Source organism: Leptopilina heterotoma, unplaced genomic scaffold (assembly GCF_015476425.1).
Source record: "Leptopilina heterotoma isolate Lh14 unplaced genomic scaffold, ASM1547642v1 Lhet_11, whole genome shotgun sequence".
Taxonomy (NCBI): domain Eukaryota; kingdom Metazoa; phylum Arthropoda; class Insecta; order Hymenoptera; family Figitidae; genus Leptopilina; species Leptopilina heterotoma.
Genome location: NW_025110829.1, coordinates 1,142,942 through 1,167,154, shown reverse-complemented (window position 1 = coordinate 1,167,154; position 24,213 = coordinate 1,142,942). Strand labels below are relative to the sequence as shown.

At 28.2% G+C, this 24,213-nt stretch overlaps 1 protein-coding gene across 3 annotated transcripts in view; it reads left to right on the top strand.

Moving 5' to 3' along the window:
- The window catches only part of LOC122503860 (MFS-type transporter clz9-like), a 253,319-nt gene that overhangs the window by 193,276 nt on the left and 35,830 nt on the right, over positions 1-24,213 (top strand). For all 3 annotated transcript variants that reach the window (XM_043614618.1, XM_043614627.1, XM_043614615.1), the window contains exons 2-3: positions 12,411-12,619; positions 23,985-24,120. In XM_043614618.1, the coding sequence (XP_043470553.1) occupies positions 12,411-12,619; positions 23,985-24,120 (345 nt within the window). The remainder of the gene's footprint in view (positions 1-12,410; positions 12,620-23,984; positions 24,121-24,213) is intronic.

Below are 24,213 nucleotides of genomic sequence, written 5' to 3'. Positions count from 1 at the left end.
TTTTTTACTGCTTGTTTCTGAAGAATCCTACAAAAATTTCTAATAGTGTATGAAAGATGCACCTGCAAGACAGGACAACTGAATCGTCTTTTTTTATTCGTAAATAACATTGCCCAAAAGTAAGTGGGCAATGACGACATTGCCCGGGCATTACTGACTATGCCCGGGCACTGTCACATTTTACTAAATTTTGTTAAAAATACCCGGGCAATGTCGACAATGCCCAGTGGCCGTGGGAATTGTCGACATTGCCCGGGCATTGTCGACAATGTCCAGTGACTGTGGGCATTGTCGACTTTGCCCGGGCATTGTCGACAATGCCCAATAATCAACAATGACCGTAACATATATGGGTGATTCTCCTGAAAGTGGGCAATTTCATGTCTTTGAATTATATCTTCTAAACAACTTAACATTTAAATATTAACATTGGACAAACATATTATTTAAACATCACTTATTATACCCTTTATAAAAAACGATAATTTTTTAACACAAATTTAGTGGAAAACAACATTTAACAGCTGGAAAACAGCAATTTAATATGTCTTTACCTCTGAGTACCAAACTTTAAAGTACTATTACTTATAAAAAAAGAACTATCTTTAATTATTCAATAAATATTATGAAAGATTAACTCAAAAGCTTCAATTTTTATCGATGAAATTTTTTAATACATCAATATAGTTATTGATAATTATTAAAATATAAGTGTCTTTAAAAATCTCCATGCTGGCACGACAAAGGATAAACGTGTATAAATAAACTATAAGACGTGCACTTTTTATATCAAAATTAATTGGAAATTAAAGAAAAAACATGTCACTTTTCAAATCTTCAAGAGAAATTGGAAAATAAATTATATTTTTCATATTTTTAAGAAAAAGCACTAGAAAAACACTGCGTATTTTTATTCATTCCTTTGTCGTGCGCTGTCATAACTTTAATATTTCAATATAAATATCAATAAAAAACGGATGAAAGCTTACAGTTTAGTAGGACAAAAGTGTATACCTAGCCATTTTTTTATTTACTTTTGTTTAAAATATGTATTAATGGATTTTGTACAAATTTCCATTGTCGTGGAGTCCTTTGTCGTGTCAAAACATTTGCACGTGGTAGGTGCGAAACAAGTAAAAAGTGTGCCCGTGCCTAAAACTTTTTTTAAAATAGGTGATAAAGTTAAAATTTTTCTAATCTGTTCATATATTTTTAAATATAATTTTAAAAATAATAAAAATAAATCATTTAATTCAATTAATAATACCTATATAGAAGAAATATGAATTTCAGTGCCCCTCGATGTTACGCCTCTGATGAGGTTAGTTTTCCTGTTTACTTTTCACATCTCATTTCAATTACGCGAAAAGTGCTAATTACACGAAAACTTATGTTTATTAATAAATGTAATTTAAAATAAATATAGTTGATATGGATTGTCTAACATAAAAGAATAATTAAACAAACAGAAAAAAACCAATGTCGAAAAAGAGCGACGTGAAAAAATTCAAAATGATCCTGGTCAAATTTAAATAATTTTAATATTTTTAAACTTTAAATAGTTTTGTAGCGTACCTACTTCAAATATAGTTTATTTAAATACCAATGAATAGTAATTAATAAAAGAAAGTTCAATTTTTAAACATTAAAAAAAAAAATTTTATCAACTTAAAAGTGACCGGTTTTTGGAGAATCACCCATATATATCTTATTATTATAACATATACTCTCTAAATCTGAATAAGTGAAATTTTCACTTTTTTATGTGTGAACCTTTTTCTCACTTATTAATAAGTAGAATCTACTTATACATAAGTGAAATATTCACTTTTTTATGTGTGAACTTGTTTTCACTTATCAATAAGTGAAATCCGCACTTATGTATAAGTGAAATATTTAGTAAAAAAGAAATTCATCTGCGCATTATATTACAATTTATTATTTATACCTACTTTTAAATGTTTAAAACAATGTTTTTATCATTTCAGTTAATATATTAGAAATTTTTTATTTTATTTAATTATAAAAATTGTCATTTAAAATTTAATAAAATTTTTTAAAAATATTCAGTTAAATATTATATTAACAGTAATCTAATAACTAACTTTTTATTTACTAAGTATTTATATACATATATAATAAGAGAAATCTTAAACAAAACGTTAAAGTAGAACACAATAAACTAACTCTTTATAAGTATCACCCAATAATTTTCTATGAGTATAAGGCAACTTATTAAGTGGCATTGTAGTGTTTCTCGTTGATCATCAAAGTTAAGCAACATTGTTTGCGGTTAATATTAAGATGGGTGACCGTTTGGGAATTTAGCTTACAAAGTTGAAAAATTTATGTTTATAAGTTTCAGACTGATAATGAGAAGAGAAGAGAGTGTTAAATAGTTGATAGTAAATAAATATTTTTTTTATATAATATTGATCCTGATTATTTATTTACATTCACTTCTTAATGTCTGAGTATTCACTTATCTTATAATTGAATATTCACTTATTCATAAGTGAATATAATTCACTTATTTCATGTGTGAATATTCACTTATTCTACGTGGAAGAGTTTTGAAACATGGAATAAGTGAATATTCACTTAAAATAAGTGAAATTTCACTTATTCCGATTTAGAGAGTATATTATTTTTTAGCATCAAAAATTAATTAAGAAAACAAAAAAAATATAACAATCAAAAAGAATTTTCATTTTCAATTAAGTGACATTTATCAAACTGTCCAGTATGAATTTACGTATAATCATTATTTAAACGACTTAACAAATTTTTTTTTTTGGCTCAATATATAGTAGGTATAAAATGATGGATATTGAGAAGGGATTTTCTTGAAATTATTCCAAAGTTTTGTCCAATTCGGTATAAACAAACTGAAGTTGAACTTTTGATCCTTATTGCGAATACAATAGCGGTTCATTCTACTTCGGCATAAACTTTTCCCATTTACTCTCTTATCGAAAGTCGCGATATATATATATAGACATATATACGTTCAGTTATTACTTTTCTGAAAGTGCTGCTGTCAAAAGGAGGCTGAGAGAACAAATCGCTTATACGGCTGGACAAAGATTTTACTGCTTAATGTTCTATCAGTACTCTAAGTATGAACATAAACTTATCCTATAAATGCTTCTAAATGTTACGTTTCATTGTACCACACAAAAAATATACTATATGAATGGAAATAGAAACAATTTACCTTTAATTTAAAAATTTAATTAATATAATTCAGGGTTGCCACGCTTTTGCTCATTTCAAATTCACGGACTTTTCCAGGTTTTCCAGGTTAAAAAACGGAATTTTTCCAGGTTTTTAAAACTACATTTATATTTGACAAAATTTTTAATTCTATAACCTTTTTGAAATTAAACAACTTATAAACAATTGTTATAAAATATGAAGATATTGATTGCTCCGAGTCTTCGACTCGGAGCAATCGATATCTTCATATTTTATAATAATTAAAAATGTTGGACTGATAAAATCATCATTTTTTACCTATTATAAGAATATTGTTACTGTAACTTATTCAAAATTACTTTCATTATTTAAATTCAATTATTGTTTTCCACAATTTTTAACTAAAATTCTTCTTTATAAAGTGTAAATTAATTATTATTAATAATTTCTTAAAAATTTCTTTCAACATTTTCAAATCCTTCTGTTTACAATTCAATTTTACGAAATTTCATCGATTATTCAGGTATTCGGAAATTCTTCAATCAAATATATATTAGAAAATAAAAACTTAAAATAACTTTAAAAAAATTCAATTCAACTATTACAAAAAAATTAAATCTACACAATTTTAAGTTAAAAGTATGAAAAATTCAAACATTCAAAGATTACAATTTGAGACCTGCTTTTCAAAAGTCAATTATTATCTAAAGTTTTAACTGAAATTTATATTTGAATCAATTATTATTAGAAAATTCTACAATTTAATTATTTAAATACAAAAAGAAATAATTTATTGAAGAATTGAATGTTTTTTAAAATTCAACTCTCATTTAAAGAATTTTATCAACAAATTTTTAAATAGGTAATTAAAATTCTTTTGACGAATTTCAATAAAATTTTTAAGAACAATTTCATTTTTCGAGAAATTAGATTAAAATGTATTAAAAATAATTAAATCTCTGTAAAAAAAATTTCATTGAATTGAGAAAAGTTTTTGAAAATAATTGAGGGCTCGGATCGAAGAACCGACGCTTGCAAACGCACAGTACATTGCGAAGCGTCGGTTCTTTGATTGGAGCCCTCAATTGAATTTTAGAGAAAAATTTTAATATTTATAAAAATAATTGAAATTTTGACTATAAATTTTATTAAACTTTTGACCATAATTGAATTTCTGCTAAGAATTTTATTACTTTTGAAAATAATTGAATTCTTGAGAAGAATTTTTTAATAATATTTTTTTTAAATACCTAATTATTTTTAATACAAAAATAAATAATTTATTGAATAATTGAATGTTTCTCAAAATTAAATTCTCATAAAGAATTTTATTAACAAATTTTTAAATAATTGAATTCTTTTGACGAATTATAATAAAATTTTAAGTATAATTACATTTTTCGAGGAATTCGATTAAAATTGTATCAAAAATAATTGAAATTCTGCTATGAGTTTTATTATCTATGAAAATAATAATTGAATCCCTGTAAAAAATTGTATTACATATTTATAAAAATAATTGAATCTCTGTAAACATAAATTGAATATTTTTGAAAATAATAGAATTATTGCGAAGAAATTTATAAAAAAATTTTTAATTATTTCATTTCTTTTGGAAAATTTTATTAAAATAGTAGATATTGAAAATCATTGACTGGAGGAAAATTTTTGAAAAAAATTGAATTTGTTAAAAAGAATTTCATTAAAAGTTTTGAAAATAATTGAATTTTGGAGAAAAATTTTAATATTTATAAAGATAATTGAAATTTTGACGATAAATTTTTTAAACTTTTGACCATAATTGACTTTTTGCGAAGAATTTTATTATACTTTTGAAAATAATTTAATTTCTTTGACGAATTTTAATAAAATTTTTAAGAATAATTATACATTTTTCAAGAAATTCCATTAAAATTGCATTAAAAATAATTGAAATTTTGCGATGAGTTTTATTATTTATGAAAATAATAATTGTAAATCTATACATTTTTTTATTATTTATGAAAATAATTGAATTATTTTGAAAAAAAATTGTAAATGCAACTCTTTTAAAATTGAATTAAGAAATTTGAATTAAGAAAATTGAATTAAAGAAAAATTAAATTTCAAGAATAAGCACAATAACTTTAGAAAACAATAATGTCCCAGGATTCCAATAAAAATTCCCTGACTTTTCCAGGTTTTTTCAAGGTTTGTAAAAATTCCCTGACATTTCCAGGTTTTCCAGGTTTCCAGGTTGCGTGGCAACCCTGTCCCCTTGGCTGTCAACGAGATTTCCACTGTTTGGGCCAAAAGTGTGTTGAAAAAATTTTTAATGGATTTTTATGAAACTTGGTACCTTAAGGTTTCTGGGGTCGCTGATTACGAATCTGACATCAGTTTTTCGAAATTCAAAATGGCGGATCCAAGATGGCGGAAATTTTTTCAAAATTCGTCGAATTTGCTTGAAACTTGTTACTCGGGAGTTTTAAGGGTCGCTGATTATAAATCTAACATTAGTTTTCCAAAATTCAAAATGGCGGATCCAATATGGCGGACAACGAAATAAAAAATTGATCAGATTGTCTTGAAACTGAATACTTGGGGATTTTCAGGGTCGCTGATTACGAATCTGAAATCAGTTTTTCAAAATTCAAAATATCTGGTTCAATATGGCGGAAAATTTTTTTAAATTTATTGAATTTGTTTGAAACTGGTTAATCTGACATCAGTATGATAATTTTTGATGAAATCAAATTTCGATAAATACCCTAAAAAATAAAGACAGATTCGTAATCAGCGACCCTAAAAACCCCCGAGTATTCAGTTTCAAGCCATTATAATTAATTTTTTATTCTGTCGTCCGCCATATTGGATCCGCCATATTGGATCCGCTATTTTGAATTTTAGAAAACTAATGTTAGATTAGTAATCAGCGACCCTTAAAACCCCCGAGTAACAAGTTTCAAGCAAATTCGACGAATTTTGAAAATATTTCTACCATCTTGGATCCGCCATTTTGAATTTCGAAAAACTGATGTCAGATTCGTAATCATCGACCCCAAAAACCCCCGAGTACTACGTTTCAAGTCAATCTGATCAATTTTTAGGGTTCCGTACACCATAGGTGTACTGACGGAACCCTTATGAAATCACTCGTGTGTCCGTCCCAGCTACGCAAAATGGGCTGTCCCCCCCCCTTAACTTTTACAAATCTCAACCTAGTGAGCTGAAATTCGGTAGGGATCTTCAGTTTTAAATGCAGATTACAGGAAAAATATAGCGAACCCAATTGGCGGACATATTTGCGAACTAGGAGGGAAAGAAATTGAATTTTTTCGAAAAAATTGCAAAAAATGACCCTGTCCCCCCCCCTTAACTTTTACAAATCTCAACCTAGTGAGCTGAAATTCGGTAGGGATATTAAGTTTCAAGTGTAGATTACAGGAAAAATATAGCGAACCTGATTGGTGGAGATATTTGGGAACTAGAAGGGAAAGAAATTGAATTTTTTCGAAAAAATTGCAAAAAATGACCCTGTCCCCCCCCCTTAACTTTTACAAATCTCAACCTAGTGAGCTGAAATTCGGTAGGGATATTAAGTTTCAAGTGTAGATTACAGGAAAAATATAGCGAACCTGATTGGTGGAGATATTTGGGAACTAGAAGGGAAAGAAATTGAATTTTTTCGAAAAAATTGCAAAAAATGACCCTGTCCCCCCCCCTTAACTTTTACAAATCTCAACCTAGTGAGCTGAAATTCGGTAGGGATATTAAGTTTCAAGTGTAGATTACAGGAAAAATATAGCGAACCTGATTGGTGGAGATATTTGGGAACTAGAAGGGAAAGAAATTGAATTTTTTCGAAAAAATTGCAAAAAATGACCCTGTCCCCCCCCCTTAACTTCTACAAATCTCAACATTATGAGCTAAAATTCAGTAGGGATATTAAGTTTCAAGTGTAGATTACAGGAAAAATATAGCGAACCTGATTGGTGGAGATATTTGGGAACTAGAAGGGAAAGAAATTGAATTTTTTCGAAAAAATTGCAAAAAATGACCCTGTCCCCCCCCCTTAACTTCTACAAATCTCAACATTATGAGCTCAAATTCAGTAGGGATATTAAGTTTCAAGTGTAGATTACAGGAAAAATATAGCGAACCTGATTGGTGGAGATATTTGGGAACTAGAAGGGAAAGAAATTGAATTTTTTCGAAAAAATTGCAAAAAATGACCCTGTCCCCCCCCTTAACTTTTACAAATCTCAACCTAGTGAGCTGAAATTCGGTAGGGATATTAAGTTTCAAGTGTAGATTACAGGAAAAATATAGCGAACTCGATTGACGGACATATTTGCGAACTAGGAGGGAAAGAAATTTAATTTTTACGAAAAAATTGCAAAAAATGACACTTTTCTCTCCCCCTTTTGAACTTTTAGGAATCTTAATCTATATGTAATAAAAATACATATGTGTACCGAATTTCAGCTCAATAGGTTTATATATGTTAATATTAATCAATTATATTTCTTATATATATTTTTTTTATAAAAAATGAGTTTTATTTTGGTGTACGGAACCCTCGATCTTAATGCGAGTGCAACTCGCACTTGCCCGATTTTTTATTTTGTTGTCCGACATATTGGATCCGACATTTTGAATTTTGGAAAATGAATGTCATATTCGTAATCAGCGACCTCGAAAACCCCCGAGTAACCGGTTTCAGGAACATTTAAGAAGTTTTTAATCACCTTTTTTAGGTTGCGCATATATGCGTCATGAACCACTTTTGGCCAGTTCAGTTTTGCGCACATATGCGTCAGCGACAGTCAACGGGTTAATTAATTTAATTTAAAAACATTGAAAATAAAAATAATTTTAATTGTTTTATTGTTCAATTGCTCCAAGGTACTCACTTGGAGTATTGTTTACCATTTTTGTTCATATCATTTTTTTCATTGTTATTTTGATTGACCATTAGTGAAAACCGCGATTCTTATTATTATTATTATCAATTATTATAATTATATTATTATGTCTGAAATTCTTCTTGACGATTAGTAAATTTTCTTTCCTGTTCAAAAAGCTTTTTGAATTTAAAAGTAAACATTCTTTCTACAGAAAAGAAAACGAATATGTTTGAAATTCTCTAAGTTTCTCGAAAATGAGGAATTGGATTTTAAAAAAAGGGGAAGAATTTTTTTTTATTTCGACTAAAATTAAGGAGAGCTTAGTAGACTAAAGCAAACTGAAAGTTTTGGTGAGTGTTTCCTGGATTCGAGTACACCTCTCTACAAAGTCCTTTTGCGTATCGCGTAATGAACTCGCGTTTAACTCGAGACCCGCACTCGCCCTCTCTCACTGTAGAGAAAGTACTGGATCCATTACGCTTTCTCGCGACTAATTACTCACAGATGGGGGGAAAAAAAGCTAATTAGTGAAACCCAGACTTTACGACGCTTCCTCTGACCAACGCAAAACCACCCAACCCTTTCAATGTGTCCCTAGCAAGAAATCCCTGTCCGTTGCTTTAAGCCGTGTAACTCATTTGCATTTAAATAATATTGTATATAAAGCGATCAAAATCACTATTTTGGATTAACAACAATATTAATTAAAAATTAACAATAATGATGAATATTGTAATATTAATGAAACGTTTCAAAATTGAATTTTCATAAATGTTAATTATTGTGTAATTATATAAACGTAACTAGACATTGATAATATTAAATGGACAAAATTGTTAACAACATCACAAAGGAACAAAGTTTGTGCTTAAATATAGGGAGCAATATTTTGTCTTTTGAAGGAAATATTTGTTATAATACATAATAATTACAATATATTAAAAAAATTTGACTTTAATATAATAATTTTCTAGTATTATTAAGTCATGATACAAAACTATATTTTTGAGTGTAATACTTTGATCTCTTTTTAGAATCTATTTGTTCAATAAAAGTAAATTTTACAAAAAAAGAACCCTTTACATACATTATTCCTCTCTTTTTTACCTGAAACATTGACAGAATGTACGCAATAAAAAAAGGTTCAAATTTATATAGCTTGACACAATTTTCTCCTATCCATTTCTCATTTTTTTTCCTTTTCAAAGAAAAAAAAGGTACAGAATATATTTGTTTTTTTCTTTCTTTTTTTGTTTAAAAAAAAAAAGTTTAAAAATATTTTTTTTTTTTTAAAGTTTTTTAAATTAATTTTTATTATTTTCTTTTTACTTTATCAAATTTTAATGCTTTAAAAATAAAGTTGTTTTTCATTTTAAATTTGATTGATATAGTGGTTTTCTTTTTTACCATTTATGAATATAGTTATCAACTGAACCTTTTAAATGTATCAAATTCAGATTTTTTCTCTCCTCTACTTACTAACCGATATACGTATCTGTCATATCAAGGCACGTGTTGTTCCCTGTTCAGAACCTTAAAGGGACGTTTTGGATGCAAAAAACGGATTTTTTATATGATGATTGTTTTGTAAAATTTTATTAGAATAATATATGTGATGAAAGATATCCACATTGGTAAGTTGAGGTTATGTACATAATGTTACTATAATGGAATATAATAACAGTATTGTTTTTTGTTTTTATGAACCGTTAACTTATGTTAAATAATAATAATTTGCAGTTTCCATATATTGTCTGAAGAGGTCCATCGTCGATGGACGAAAAGCTTCACATTTGGCATGAATAATCGTTTGAATAAATGTGGATTGATTTTTTAAAAAACAAATAACATCTTTTACTATATTAGAACAATCCAAAAAAGTTAAACATCTTTAAAAATTATATTTGTTTTTTTTTATAATTTTTTAAAAAATATATGAACATTGTAACTATTCTGCTACTTGGGGTAGTTAATACTTTTCAGGGTGGATGGGAAAGAAAATAATATATACTGGAATAAATAATTTAGTAGAGAGAAAATGCCCAAGTAAAATTCTAAATTTATTTTCCTGAATAGTTTATTTTCCCAAAAATCAAAGTGCAACGGGTGAAATTCCTTTCTTCGGATTACTTAAATTCTTTCTTTGATCTTAATCATGATGAAATTTACTACTATACTTGAAAATATAGTGAGAAAATTGTTCATGCATATTTAAAAGTCTTTAAAATGCAAAACAGTACATAAAACATTTACACGTACTTTTTTCAATTCATCCTCGTTGTTGTTTGTTTGTTTGTTTTCTGCTATCCAAAATGATTTATTTACAGAAACATTTAAAGTGGCTAAAACAATATGGCTTACTGTGCTATTTTATCATTTTTTTCACAAATTTTATTTCGTGATTTATTATTCATTTTTTACTAAAACGATTTAGAATAACAAAAAAAAATATTTTAGGTTAAATTCACAGATACTGTAATATTTCCATTAAAAATGTTTTTTTTTAATTTCATTCAATCTCATGTGTTTATAATTTAAAAAAAAAAATGCTAGTGTGGAAATCGCAAAGTTTTCTCTAAAGGGGTTACATCCAGTTAAGCTGAAAAAAGTCGATATTTTAGGAATTTTTTCTGAGAAAACTATGGAGTATTTCAATTTAATTAAAAATTAAAATTAATGCACATATAGAGGGTACTTTGAACTTTATTTTGACATATTTTATTTATAAAAATAATTTTTTTTAAACTTCTATAAAGAATTTGCCGGAGCTCCTCCGAAGCGAAGCATCTTGCGGTGCGTATCTAGGGGTTTTTGAGGTCGCTGATTACAAATATGAAGGAAGATTTTCAAAATTCAAAATGTCGGACGAGTAATTAAAAATCTGTTTGATTTTTATGAATTTTTAATTTTGAAAATCTGACTTCATATTCGTAATCAGTGACCTCAAAAACCCTTAGATACCAAGTTTCATCAAAATCTATCAATTTTTAAATATTTCGTCCGCCATTTTGGATTTTTAAAATCTGACTTCAGATTCGTAATCAAAGACCACAAAAATCCATAGATACAAAATTTCATCAAAATGCTTTAATTTTAAAAATGTTCAAAAAATTCGTATACCACAACAAATTTGACATGTTTTTTGAGGTTATGAAAAAATATACACGTGCTGGACCAAAACGGATGTGTATTTTATGTCGTCATATTGGATTCACCATTTTGAATTTTGAAAAATAAATTTTGGAATTGTATTTAAAAACACACGAGCACTAATAAAAAGTTTCATCAAAAGAGGTTTTTTGTTTATTTGAAAACAGTTTTATAGATCTAAAAGACAGTTTTATGATTTTTTAATAAAATTCCCCATATTTAGTTAATGGCTCTTCAGCGATCACTTTATATTTTTAAAAAGGGGCAATAGATTCAAATTCTGCAGTATTTGATAAGTTAGTGTACCCAAGTTTCATATATTTTCATTTAAAATTAACGTGATGACAGATTGTTGTCGAAAAAATAAGGTTTTTGCCCCACTGTGAGACGCTCCGACAATGTTCACAAACTTGAATGTTATTTGGGAAATATTCAACAGATTGCTCTGAAATTCGGTACTGGTCATTTATGAGCTTGCCTAGCGTTTAGTAAAGACTATTGAACTGTTTACTTTACTTAGATTGTAACAGTACTTATTGTACGAAAGGCCTTGTATCGTTTATTATGAATAAATAAATAAATAAATTTTCTCCATTCTACTGCATTAACTTTATTAATAAGTTTTCTTAAATGTGAAAAGCGAACATTAATACTTTGATTTGTACATTGTTAAACAAAGTTGTAAATTGAATAGTAACGGGGATTTTTTTCTTAAACAAACAGACCTGTATAAAACCGATAAATAAACACAAATACGATCACCGTAAAGTTTTATTGACCTAGTACTGTTTACATGAGCCTCACCAATCACGGCCTAATTCGCATGTGATTAAAGCGCCGTGTCGGTACGGAAACGTCAATAATCCAGTAACTATAGCTGCGTTTGCGGAATTCAATAGGAAAAGGAGTGCAAGTTACTGTTTGCTGAGGTTACATGTTGGTTAAAACGGATCTCACGAATGCGAGAGGGGGACGGCACTCTGGGAGGGAGGGAAAGTGAAAGAGGATGGTTTGGGGTCCTAGAACTGTCATTTGCTGCAATTGCAATTTCTCGCTGACGCGTGCACATGGCGCGCGCTATAGTTGTATGTTTTACCAACTAAAACTAACGACTGACTAATGATGCCACACTAGAAACTAATGTGTCCCTTCTGTTCTCATTTTCTCTTCTAGGTGTAAGATGCCTGATGAACGTCAGTTTGGAAGTGATTCCAGCGATAATTGAAAATGGCAACGAGGCGATTTTACGTTGTCATTATCATCCAGAGAATACACCACTTTTCACACTCAAATGGTACCGAGGAACTTATGAATTCTACAGATATCAACCAAATGAAAGTAAAAAAATGATTGCATTCGATCATCCAAATCTTCAAATTGATGTAAGTATTTTTCTCTTTTTTCAAATTTGTTCTATACAGAAAATATTTTTATATCTCAGTTAAGCTTGCTTATCAATTTAGTGCTGCAAACTTACCCAGATTCTTGACAGAAACTGGTTAAGTTGTAGAAAAATTTTTATGTGACTCAAATACCTATGTTTTATGAACTAATAATTATCAAAATTGTATTTTTCGTTTCACAAATTTAAAAGGTTTTAAAGAATTTTTATAGAACTTGTTAGTTTTCTAAGATCTGAAAAGAAAGAAATTGACATCAAAAGGACTCGGAATATTTTTTTCAAAACTCAAATATTTCTTTTGTAATAGAGTGCAAATTATAATCTAGTACATAAAAAATATATCCTGTGAAAATAATATGAATTATAAAAAACCATTTTTAAACTATTGAATACACGATATAAAGGCGAAAATAAAATGTTACGATTGTTTCTAAGCGAACGGAAAACGTGTGTTTCTGCTAAAACTGGAGATCATAAAATTTACTCGATTCGAATATATATATATACTTTCTCACCTTTTTCCCGTCCACTGTATATACATTGCATTGTACAACTATAATACCAATACTGTATCGAGTGAGCATTGGAAACAAAACGTATATATCGCGAATGATGAAAATGTAAAAAGAAAGAATACATTTGGCTCCTAAAGCCGCGTTTATATTTATTATATCCATAAAAAAGCAGGCAGAATTCACCCACACTTTGAATTTATATAGTGAGCCACAAGAGCTGAGTGTTCATATGAAAGATGAAATTAATCAACTCTATATTTATGTTTTTCAGCTACAGTAGCGTCTAAAAAAATTTTTTTCTTTTTTTTAATACAATTTTGTTGTATATGTGCCTCGTGAACCGAAAACCGTCGTGTAATTGGACAGTTAACCCGTTTAATCATGTGTTTTCCATCAGTGTATCGAATTTGATATACCGCGTGCGGCATAGCGTAAAGCCATTTATTTTATCCACATTCTCTGATTGCTTTTCCATGAGAAATACGAGAAGCATTCGCTCTCTTTCATATCCGCGTATTCAAAATGACATTTTACGCGAAAAGAGGGGGGGGTGGAGAAGGGGAACAAGTGAAACGCAGTTTATTTTGTAAGAGGACAGTTTTCTGCAAATTGCTTTCATATTGATTTTATTATTGATATTCAGTCAAAACAAAATCTATTTCAGATTACATTTCCATTCTTCGAAACAAGATTTCAGATAATGGCGATTGTATCAGAAAATATAATAAATATTTTCACTTTGACTCTAATATTTATGTATATACATAGATATTTGACAATTGATGGGAGTTTTAAAATCTTCGGAAATTGGAATTGTTTTACTTTTTTTTGGGGAAAAAAATACTATTACAAACACTACAAAGTGAAAAATAGATTATTTGGTGTTTTTATATTTTAAAGCAACACAAAAGCAAGAAATTTTTTTATTCGCGTTGCTTGAATATTCCATACTCCCATTTCTGAAATATTACAGTTACATATGCATAGTATTCCATTCGAACTCTGCAAATATTTCTTATGAAATATTCCATATCAGTGTTTTTAGATTCTTAAACTCTAGTTTGATTGGTGACAAGAACTGTGAACTTTATGAGCTTTTGTTCCAGTATTTTCTGGGCTTCATCTTCCTGGGTAAGGTAATCCAAATCGCGGATCTTGAAAGTTAATTTTCGAAACATTTCTCAACCATGCTCTCGACTGCGATAGTTACTTCTGATTCGAAACCTTCTTTTTGGGGAGACGTCCGATTTGCATCAGAATGTATCCTTTATCTGTAGTTCTTGCACCTGAAACTGCTGTTACAAATTTACAAATTTATTCTTGCTATTTGGATGTTCTTTACTGCAAAGCTCCGCTACTACAATAAGTTCGATCAATTCCTACTTTAACCAATATACAGTTTTAGAATGTTTCATTTCAGTCGAAAAGTGTTCTAGAACATTAATTGAACATCCATGTTCTTAAAATGTTTTGGAACCTTATTTGTCGAACATGAAACGTTTCTTAAAACATTTCAATAACGCTTTTCGAACTAACATAGATTTTTGTCCAATGAATTTCTTCTATATTAATCGTTAAATAAAGTTTCTGTTCCAAAATAAGATCATTCTTGATTAATACGAAATATAAATTATGTTCGTCTGTAATTTGTATTTGTAAAAAAAATATAATATAGCAAACAAGTAAATAAATTGAATGGAAATTGTAAACTAGTATTTTGTAATTGTTGCGAATTAATGTTCTCGCTCGTTGGGAAAAAAACGAAACGAATCCTGTCGTCATTACGTCAACAGCAGTCATTCACTGGAGCAAGCCACTTGACTGCGAGTAATCGTCAACCGATTTTATATATATATATATTTCCACTTGTCACATTATTATTTTCAAACTCTTGTACGTGTGATCACATTTACAAATAAAAATACACACACGGGGCATACACTAGGAATACTCGACATCAATACATTCACGTAACTATAGAATGTATTTGCTTGTTGTTTCAAAGGCCAAATAAACGATGTGCAAATGCATCCAACGTTTATCGTTCTCTCCATGCGCAGCTGGTCTTTCAACGATAAGCGTTTCGCATGAATCGGTTGAAACTTCTAACTACGGTTAGCAGTCAGCTTTTCCAGAATTCTCAAATTAATATTTGTTACCCTTTTTATTTTTCATGCATTATTGTATAAACACAATATGTCAAATGCACGTTTTCATTTCAAGTATATAATTATAATTTATATTTCAATTCATTAACGTACCTTTTCAGCCTTTCTCTTGCTTTTTGTTTTCGTAAATATATTATTAAAATAATATATTCAAATGAATTTAATCACTACAAATGATTTCTAATATTATATTTCAATAATGTTCTTGAATTTAAATTATTATTATCAAGAAATTTCAGAGTCTAAAATTTCTTTAATATTTACATTTAAATATTAAGTAAATTAAATTTAGAAATAAAAACATTTTTGAAAAATTCATTTGTTTATATTGAAAAATAATAGCGTCTAAATTATGTCGAGCGCACGCACAGTGGGACAAAAAACACGCTTTTGAACTATTTTTAGACCACATTTTTTAACCGACTGACAAAATTATTTATTTAAATTAAGGCTAATAAAATTTTACATAAATCGTACATTTTTCATTTTAAAAAAATGTCGGTTAATTGTTTATTAAAGGTTAAAAAATGAGCAATTTTTTGACTTTAAACAAATATTGTTGCTTACGAAAGCATATATTATTAATAATTACCAAAAACATTATGGCCATGTTCTAAAAATTCTTTAAACAAAATAGTTAATGCCACAAAACATTTTTAGAACATGGCTATAATGTTTTTGATAATCACTCTTATTATATTAAGTTGAAGAACGACCGACCGACCCTAGCCGTATATATATATATATGTATATCTTTTAAAAACAATATTCTTCTTCTTTTTGTTTTAATGGCCTCTTGTATTACAAATAGCGCATGCGCAATAGTGTTCTGTCAATGTTACGCATGCGCAGTAGTGCTCTATCAATGTCAGACATGCGCAATAGTGTTCTGTCAATGTTACGCATGCGCAGTAGTGTTCTATCAATATTAGGCATGCGCAGTGGTGTTCTGTCAATGTTACGCATGCGCAGTAGTGTTCTATCAATATTAGGCATGCGCAGTAGTGTTCTATCAATGTCAGGCATGCGCAGTTGTGTTCTGTCAATGTTACGCATGCGCAGTAGTTTTATTTTTCTCATGTTTGTACGTCATGTAAATCTCAGGGACCGATTCTAAAACGAAACTAAATAAAAAATTTACGTTTAATTTAGTTTCATGTCAACTAAAAATAAATTATAATTCTATTGAAGTCTCCTCATACTACTTTATATCTATTATTAAAGTTATAATTCTATTATTTCTTTAAATATTTTATTGTTAGCTGTGATTTTTTTAATTAGAACTAGATAATTGAGTTTCTCAGATATTTTTTTTATCTGTACTAAAATAAATTCAAGTGTTTAATAATCTAATTTATTTTTTTTAGTTTAGTTTCCAGTCGACATGAAACAATCTAATTTGTTAATTTAGCTTCGGGTCAACACGAAACTAAATTAACAAACTGAATTTAGTTTCAGTTCAAGACGAAACTAAACTCAGTTTGTTAATTTAATAGTTTTGTGCCAACTCAGAAACAAATTAGATTCATAGGAAAATTAAAAAAAGTACCTGTTTTTTGTTTTTAATTTTTAATTGTTTAACAACAATTGTTTAAACAAATTAATATAAATTTAGCAATTTTTAAAAACTGTTAACGCCAATCGATTCTGTCTGGAAAATTAGGAAATTTTTGTATGGGTCATTTTTTTCTCCAAATCGTATTTTATTTATAAAACTGTTATAAAGAAATTAAATAATACCCGTGTAGAAAAATTTCGTGGCGCTAGCTAGCAGCGCTAGACTGCATGTAAATTTATCATGTATCTAGCACTGCTAGCTAGAGCCAAGAAATTTTTCTACACGGGTAAATTGTTAAAAATAGATAACTTTTTATTAATTTGTTTAAACAAGTGGAAATTAAAAAGAAAAAAACAGGTATATTTTTTCCAATTTGCCTATGAATCCAATTGTTAATTTTACTCAAGATGCATTTGTTTATGCTTAGGATAAAACACATTTATTCAGCATAATTTGTTAATAACAATTTTATAAACAAAATACGACCTAGAAGAAGAAAATAATACATACAAAACTTTCTTCATTTTCTACACAGAATCGATTTACGTTAACAATTTTCGATAATTTTGAAATTTTTATTAATTGGTTTAAGGGGTTACACCACTGTAAATGCCATAAAAACGTTTTTTCTGGAATTTTTTTTGAATGGAAGGAAAGGACATATAGTTATAATGTTTTAGGAAGTTATTGACTGTATATTCAAGTAAAAAATTTTCAAATTTTTATTAATAAATATTCCAAAATGTCCGCACTGGAGCAATTTTTGTAATGCATGTTTTATGTAAGTTAAAATTCTTCTCCGGTAAAAAAGCTTGAAATTTCAATGAAATCGATTTCAGACATGTATAAATCCTTTTTTTCCTTATTTTAGAAGGTTCGAAAAATTTTTTAAGCTAATAAAAAAAAAATTTTTTTTTAAATGTCTACTGTGGTGTAACCCTTTAAACAATTATTGTTAAATAATTGTAAATTAAAAAAAAAAGGTATATTTTTTCAATTTTTTACTCAAAATGCATTTGTTTATGCTTGGGATGAAACATCCTATACTCAGCATAATTTGTTTATGAATTTCTTAATTTTTCACATAGAATCGATTAGCGTTAACAATTTTCGAAAGTTTGAAAAATTTTTTAATTTGTTTCAACAATTGGAAATTAAAAACAAAAAACAGGTCTATCTTTTTTTCAATTTGCCTATGAATCCAATTGTTACTTTTTAAATAAAACGTCTGGTTTCTTCATGGGATTTAATGGGTATTAAATTAAATTTTTTATTTGTTACAATTCTATATTAAAACTTTAGTTCTAAATTTTACTTGGTAAACTTTTATTTCACTAATTGTTTGGATATTTGCAAAAACTTTTATTTGGCGAAACTTTTTACATCAAAGATGTTTTATTGGGATCAAAATACTTTTTGCATCATTAATAAAATTTTAGGGTATTTTATGAAACTGTTAAGTACTTCAGGCTCTACGTTTGTTTAAATGTCAAAAAATCCAATTTTTTTTAGAAAAAATTCAAATATTTCAAAAAATACTTAATGTATTGGAATTTCCTGGAACATATATCGGGATTTTAACCCAATTTATTAAATTCTAGAGTATTTAACAAATTCGTTAAGGAGTTTAGTCTATACGTTTGTCTAACTGTGAAAAAATCCAATTTTTTGAAAAAAAATCCAATTATTTCAAAAAATATTTAATGTATTAAAATTTCCTGAAATATATTATCGAGATTTTAAACCAATTAATAATATTCCAAAATATTTTGCAAATCCGTTTAATTAATAATAATATTCCAGACTATTTTACATATCCGTTTAGAAGTTTACACCGAAAAAAAATATTCTTGTTTTGAGAGGACAATTCCTCTTCTAAAATCCTCTTACATTTTATTCTTGAATTAAGAATATTACTCTTCATTTAATTCTATAAAAGTATCCAAAATATTGAATAACCTTATCATAATTCTTTCTTTTATCATTCTTTATCCAACAAAAAAAGTAAGAATCCGACAGTAATCGGCCACTTCCCAATGGGAAATTTACAACTGGCGGAGTACTGCGCCAGCACTGGCAGTACTGGCAGCTACGCTGACAGACAGCACTGGCATAACTCTGGGATGATAACGCTGTCTAACGCTGGCGAAGTACTGCCTGCCAGTGCTGACAGTCAGCGCTGGCGCAGCACTGGACCAGTGCTGGCTGAGAATATTGCCGCAATAAATGCCGTATTGTTATTAATTAGTCGTAAATTCATAATTATAGATAATTTAACAACAAAATGGTAAATAATATTAATAAATAGTTATTATTCATAAAATATTTCTCTTCTTAAAGAAATTGTATTAAAGATGGAGACTAACAATGGATATAGTAAATGAAGTAGAAAAAAATTGTTTATAACATTTAAAAATTAAATAATAAACAATTACAGTAAGTGTGCATTAGATTTTCATATTTTAGTACCTAAAGATTGGAATCTAGAAATATCGCAAACCTATGACAATAAACAAAATTGCTAACGAGGGGAATCGAACCTACAACCTACGGACTAACAGACTAACGCTCTAACCACTATGCTAACGACACATGTGTACAGTAAAGTATTAATATCTCAGTATCATTCAGACATGCAATTATTGAGTCAAAGATGAGAAAAAAATAGGGATACGTTAGAAATAATAAATTGAAATAAAATAAATTAAACTAAATTTTTAATAATTAAATTTAATTACTTTACTTATTGCATTTAACATTTTACGTAATTCCTAAATTACGTAGTAATTTTTTAATAATTTTTTATTCATGGTAAGAAGTATAATAGTATTTTAATAGGAACCAAATTATTATTGAGAATAAAGTTTAAATTTTGTTTATAATTTTAATTTGTTTAAATAATTTATTATTTACAAAATTAGACAATTGTGTTAAATTGTTATTATTAAATTTAATAAGAATAAAAAATGAACAACTGAAAAGTAAAATATTAATTTTTTTCAATAAATTTATATTTATAAACATTTATAAACTTTTTTAATAATTTTTTTCAAGTTTATGTCAAAAAAGCAGTGTTGGCAAAGAGCGTTGTGAACAATTTTTCTATACTCAGCTAGCACTTGCCGCCGTGGCTTGTCCAAGCTTTGGCGAAACAAAAATTCTGTACTGCGCCAGCACTAATTGTCGAGGCTCGGCTAGACTACGCCGAACAATCGTCTGAGTACTAAGCCAGTGGTGAACATCGGCACTACACTGGCATTTCCCATTGGGTTAAAGCAATCTTTTTAATTAACACTATTTTAAAAGTGCAATTTATATTTTTTTATCTCATACGGTTTTACAGCTATTCAAAATTGAAAAGTGGACGACTACTGTCTGGTTTACCCTATACACGGTTTTTAATTTTTACTCAGCGTCAATTCTCTACCACGAATCTTGATATAATTTTCTAAATTGTTATTTATTATTTTTATAATTCTTTTACGTATGGAAATGGAAAAAGATTCATTTCTTTAACCCTTTAATGTCCAAATGTGCTGATTTTTAACTTCGGTTTCAAGCTTATAATATTAAAAGAAAAAAATTATTAAAAATTCTACAAGGACATGTCCATATGGTTTTGGGGTCGCTCTTTAGAATGGCATGGTCAAAATTTCCAAAAAGTGACGTTTAACCCTTATTTTTTTCAAAAATACTTAAAAAATATAAAATTTTGGGAAGTAATTTTTTTTAAATTAAACTTCATATATTGGTTTCAAATTTGTTACTCGGAGGTTTTCGGAGTCGCTGATTATGAATTTGAAGTCAGATTTAAAAAATTCAAATTGGCGGATTCAATATAGCGGACCACAAAATTAAAAATGCATCGTATTAACTGCTCATGCCCTGTTAAATATTCTAACATACGATAACGTCCTTGTAGCCAATAGGATGAAGTTTTAATTTTATCATCCAGCTATATTGAATCCGTCATTTTGAATTTTTAAAATCTGATTTCAGATTCGTATATCAGCGATCCCGAAAACCCCCGAGTAACAAATTTGAAGCCAATATATGAAATCTCCCGCTCAGATTATCTCACATGCCGGAAAAATCCCAGGCTAATGGGCGCGAACCAAGTACCCTTGGTCCTACAGCGTCCGCCGAGCAAGGCATTTATCCGACTGAGCTAATCTGTCAGTTCAAATTGATTTCATATTAAATGCCATTTATGCTATATAAATTGTATGTTTTATGAAATGTATGTCAAATAAATTGCAAATTAAATGATTTTTATACGAAATAGATTTTTTGTCAAATGAAATTTATGGTAAATGGTTTTATGTCAAATGACTATTATTTCAAATAAGATTTCCGGAATAATCATGCGTCTCTCAATATCATCCTGGAATATTACTTCGAAATTACTGTGGAACATTCCCTCAATGTTATTTTGGAATATTCCTGTGGGGCGGACATTTTAATATTACTTTAAGATCCCTGGAACATTCCACTAGAATAGTTATTCCGAATATGAAATGTAATATTCCCTTCATTTTAAGGTTATATTCCGTGCTGCTTGGGTATAAGCAAAACCAAAATTTTGTCGGTGCATAGAGCCATGGAACGCCCCATATAGCATTTTAAGATGATTCACATTTTGGACAAGTTAAAACCTACAATATTGGCTGGTTTTAATAAAAAATTTAGTGGAAATAGGTCAAAAGTACCTACTAAAAAATGGGCAAATATTATTTTTAAAATATCTTTTTTATTTTTTGTGTATAACAATTTGTGCTTAAAGATTTTCAATGCGATAAGAGCAATTGTTTAAAAGATAAAAAAACACAAACTGTTAGAGGCAAAAAAGGAGATATTTAAAAAAATCCTTTTTTCCCCACTTAATTCACATGAATATCAAACATCGGAAAAAAACCTCGATACATCGAAAATATTGAAATTAAAACATCGAGGTTATAAACATCGATGTTTCCGATGTCGATGTCCCATCATTACAGAAAATCCTATTAGTAAGAAAAGAATAGACGTAGGTACACTACCGGTCAAAATTGGGAGACCACCCATTTTCAGGCGAATGAAAAACGCTTTAAAACATAAGATTTATTAAAACTAAAATTTTTTTCTGTTTATTTTTTGATAGATGATAAAATCTTGAAGAGAACAAGATCTTTCAGAAGTCATTTGGCCAATATTTAATTTAGATATTTTTAAGAAATCGTCATTTTCAATGTTTTACAAAAATTTGAATAACTTCTAAAATAATGAACGCTTTTAAATGATCTTAGGCTTATTTAAAAGGTCATTTTTTACTCAATAAGAATTACTTATAGGCATTAACGTGTAATTTTTTTCTTAGAAAATGCAGGCCGTCAAACTTGGACAAAAAAAATTAAAAAAATTTGGAACAATCTTATTAACAGAAAAATAATTTTTAAAATTCAAACGTATTTTTTTAAAAATTTTTTTAAAAATCTACACCATATGGTGTTTTATATATTTTCTAAAATCGTTTTTAGTACAGAAAAATTGTTCCAAATTTTTTGAATTTTTTTGGTCCAAGTTTGACGGCCTGCATTTTCTAAGAAAAAAAATACACGTTAATGCCTATAAGTAATTCTTATACTGTAACAAATGACCTTTAAAATAAGCCTAAGATCATTAAAAAGCGTTCATTATTTTAGAAGTTATTCAAATTTTTGTAAAACATTGAAAATGGCAATTTTTTAAAAATATCTAAATGAATTATTGGCGAAACTACTTCTGAAATATCTTGTTCTTTTTAAAATTTTATCATCTATCAAAAAATGAACAAAAAAAATTTTTATTTTAATAAATCTTATGTTTTAAAGCGTTTTTCATTCGCCTGAAAATGGGTGGTCTCTCAATTTTGACCGATAGTGTATCTTCATCCTTTTCTTACTAATTATCCAGAGAATCAGGCTAACATTCAAAACCTAACCTTCTAAGTTTAATCCTCCATTTTTCTCCGTGTACAAATAAATATTTAGTTATTTGAAAAAAATTATTTTATTGGTGCAAATAAATATTTATTTTAATTAAAAACTATGCATTATTGAATCAAGTAATGTTCATAATTGATTTAAAGCAATATTTATTAGATCAAATTATTCCATTTAATTGACTTATTAATTAATTTGTATTTGGTTCAAATAACTATTTATTTGATACCATAAATTAAAATATTTATATCCAGTAAATATTTACTTAGTTGAAATAAATAAAAATAAATATAAGTAAAAACGAATAAGTTTAAATACAACCGAACGAGCGTTAGCGAGTGAGGTATATGTCGCTAGTTATTAATAATGTATATGCTTTCATAAGCAACAATATTTGTTTAAAGTCAAAAAATTTCTTATTTTTTTATTTAACATTTAATAAACAATTAACGGGAATATTTTTTTAAATAAAAAACGTACGTTTTATGTAAAATTTTATTAGCTTTAATTTAAAAAAATATTTTGCCAATCGGTTAAAAATTGTGGTCTAAAAATCAATTTGTCCAAAAGCGTGTTTTTGGCCCCACTGTGGCACGGACGGTGAAGAAAGACCCGAGTGCCCCCACTATTCTGTAAATTATCCCCCACTCGCTTGTAGGAGACCAATCGCGTCGAAAGTAGTTTATTTCCTGCAGATTTTAAAATTTGGATTTAGTTTTCATTGAATTAATTCATTATTATTGCGTTAGAACGGATAATGAGTTTTAATTTTTACATAAATAAATCCGTATTATTATGGACTATCATTTTCTCATTATAAAGCTACTATCCACCGAATTCCAAAAAGTCCTTTTGGTGTCAATTTAAAAATTGTTCTATGACTTACCAACCGTGAACTAATTTAAGAACGAATGATATTTCAAGGTGCATATATAAATATACGTACATATAGTTGGTTGAATTAAGTGAAACGAAGAACAGAAACGCTCGAGAGTTCTATTTACCTTAGTCCTTTACCGCGTTTCCACAGTTTCTATTCAACGATCTTTTAGACGAATTCTCATTCTCTCTCTCTTGCTCTTGCACGCATTCAAGAACTAAGGCTCTTCTCTCAATTAATCGTCTTTGAATTTTCACTTTATAGCCGGAAAAGTCCAATGAGAGACAGGTGGTAATTCGTAACGTCACCCATGCCCTCAATGTGAACTTTAGCTGTGAGGTCACCGCAGACTCACCAACATTCACCACTGAAACGGCATACAAGAAACTCATTGTAGTCAGTAAGTACTTTTTCATTTCACATTTTATGGATAATAAACGAATACATTTAGAAATGTAAATTTATTCTTGACTTTAATTTTCTTTTCAACACT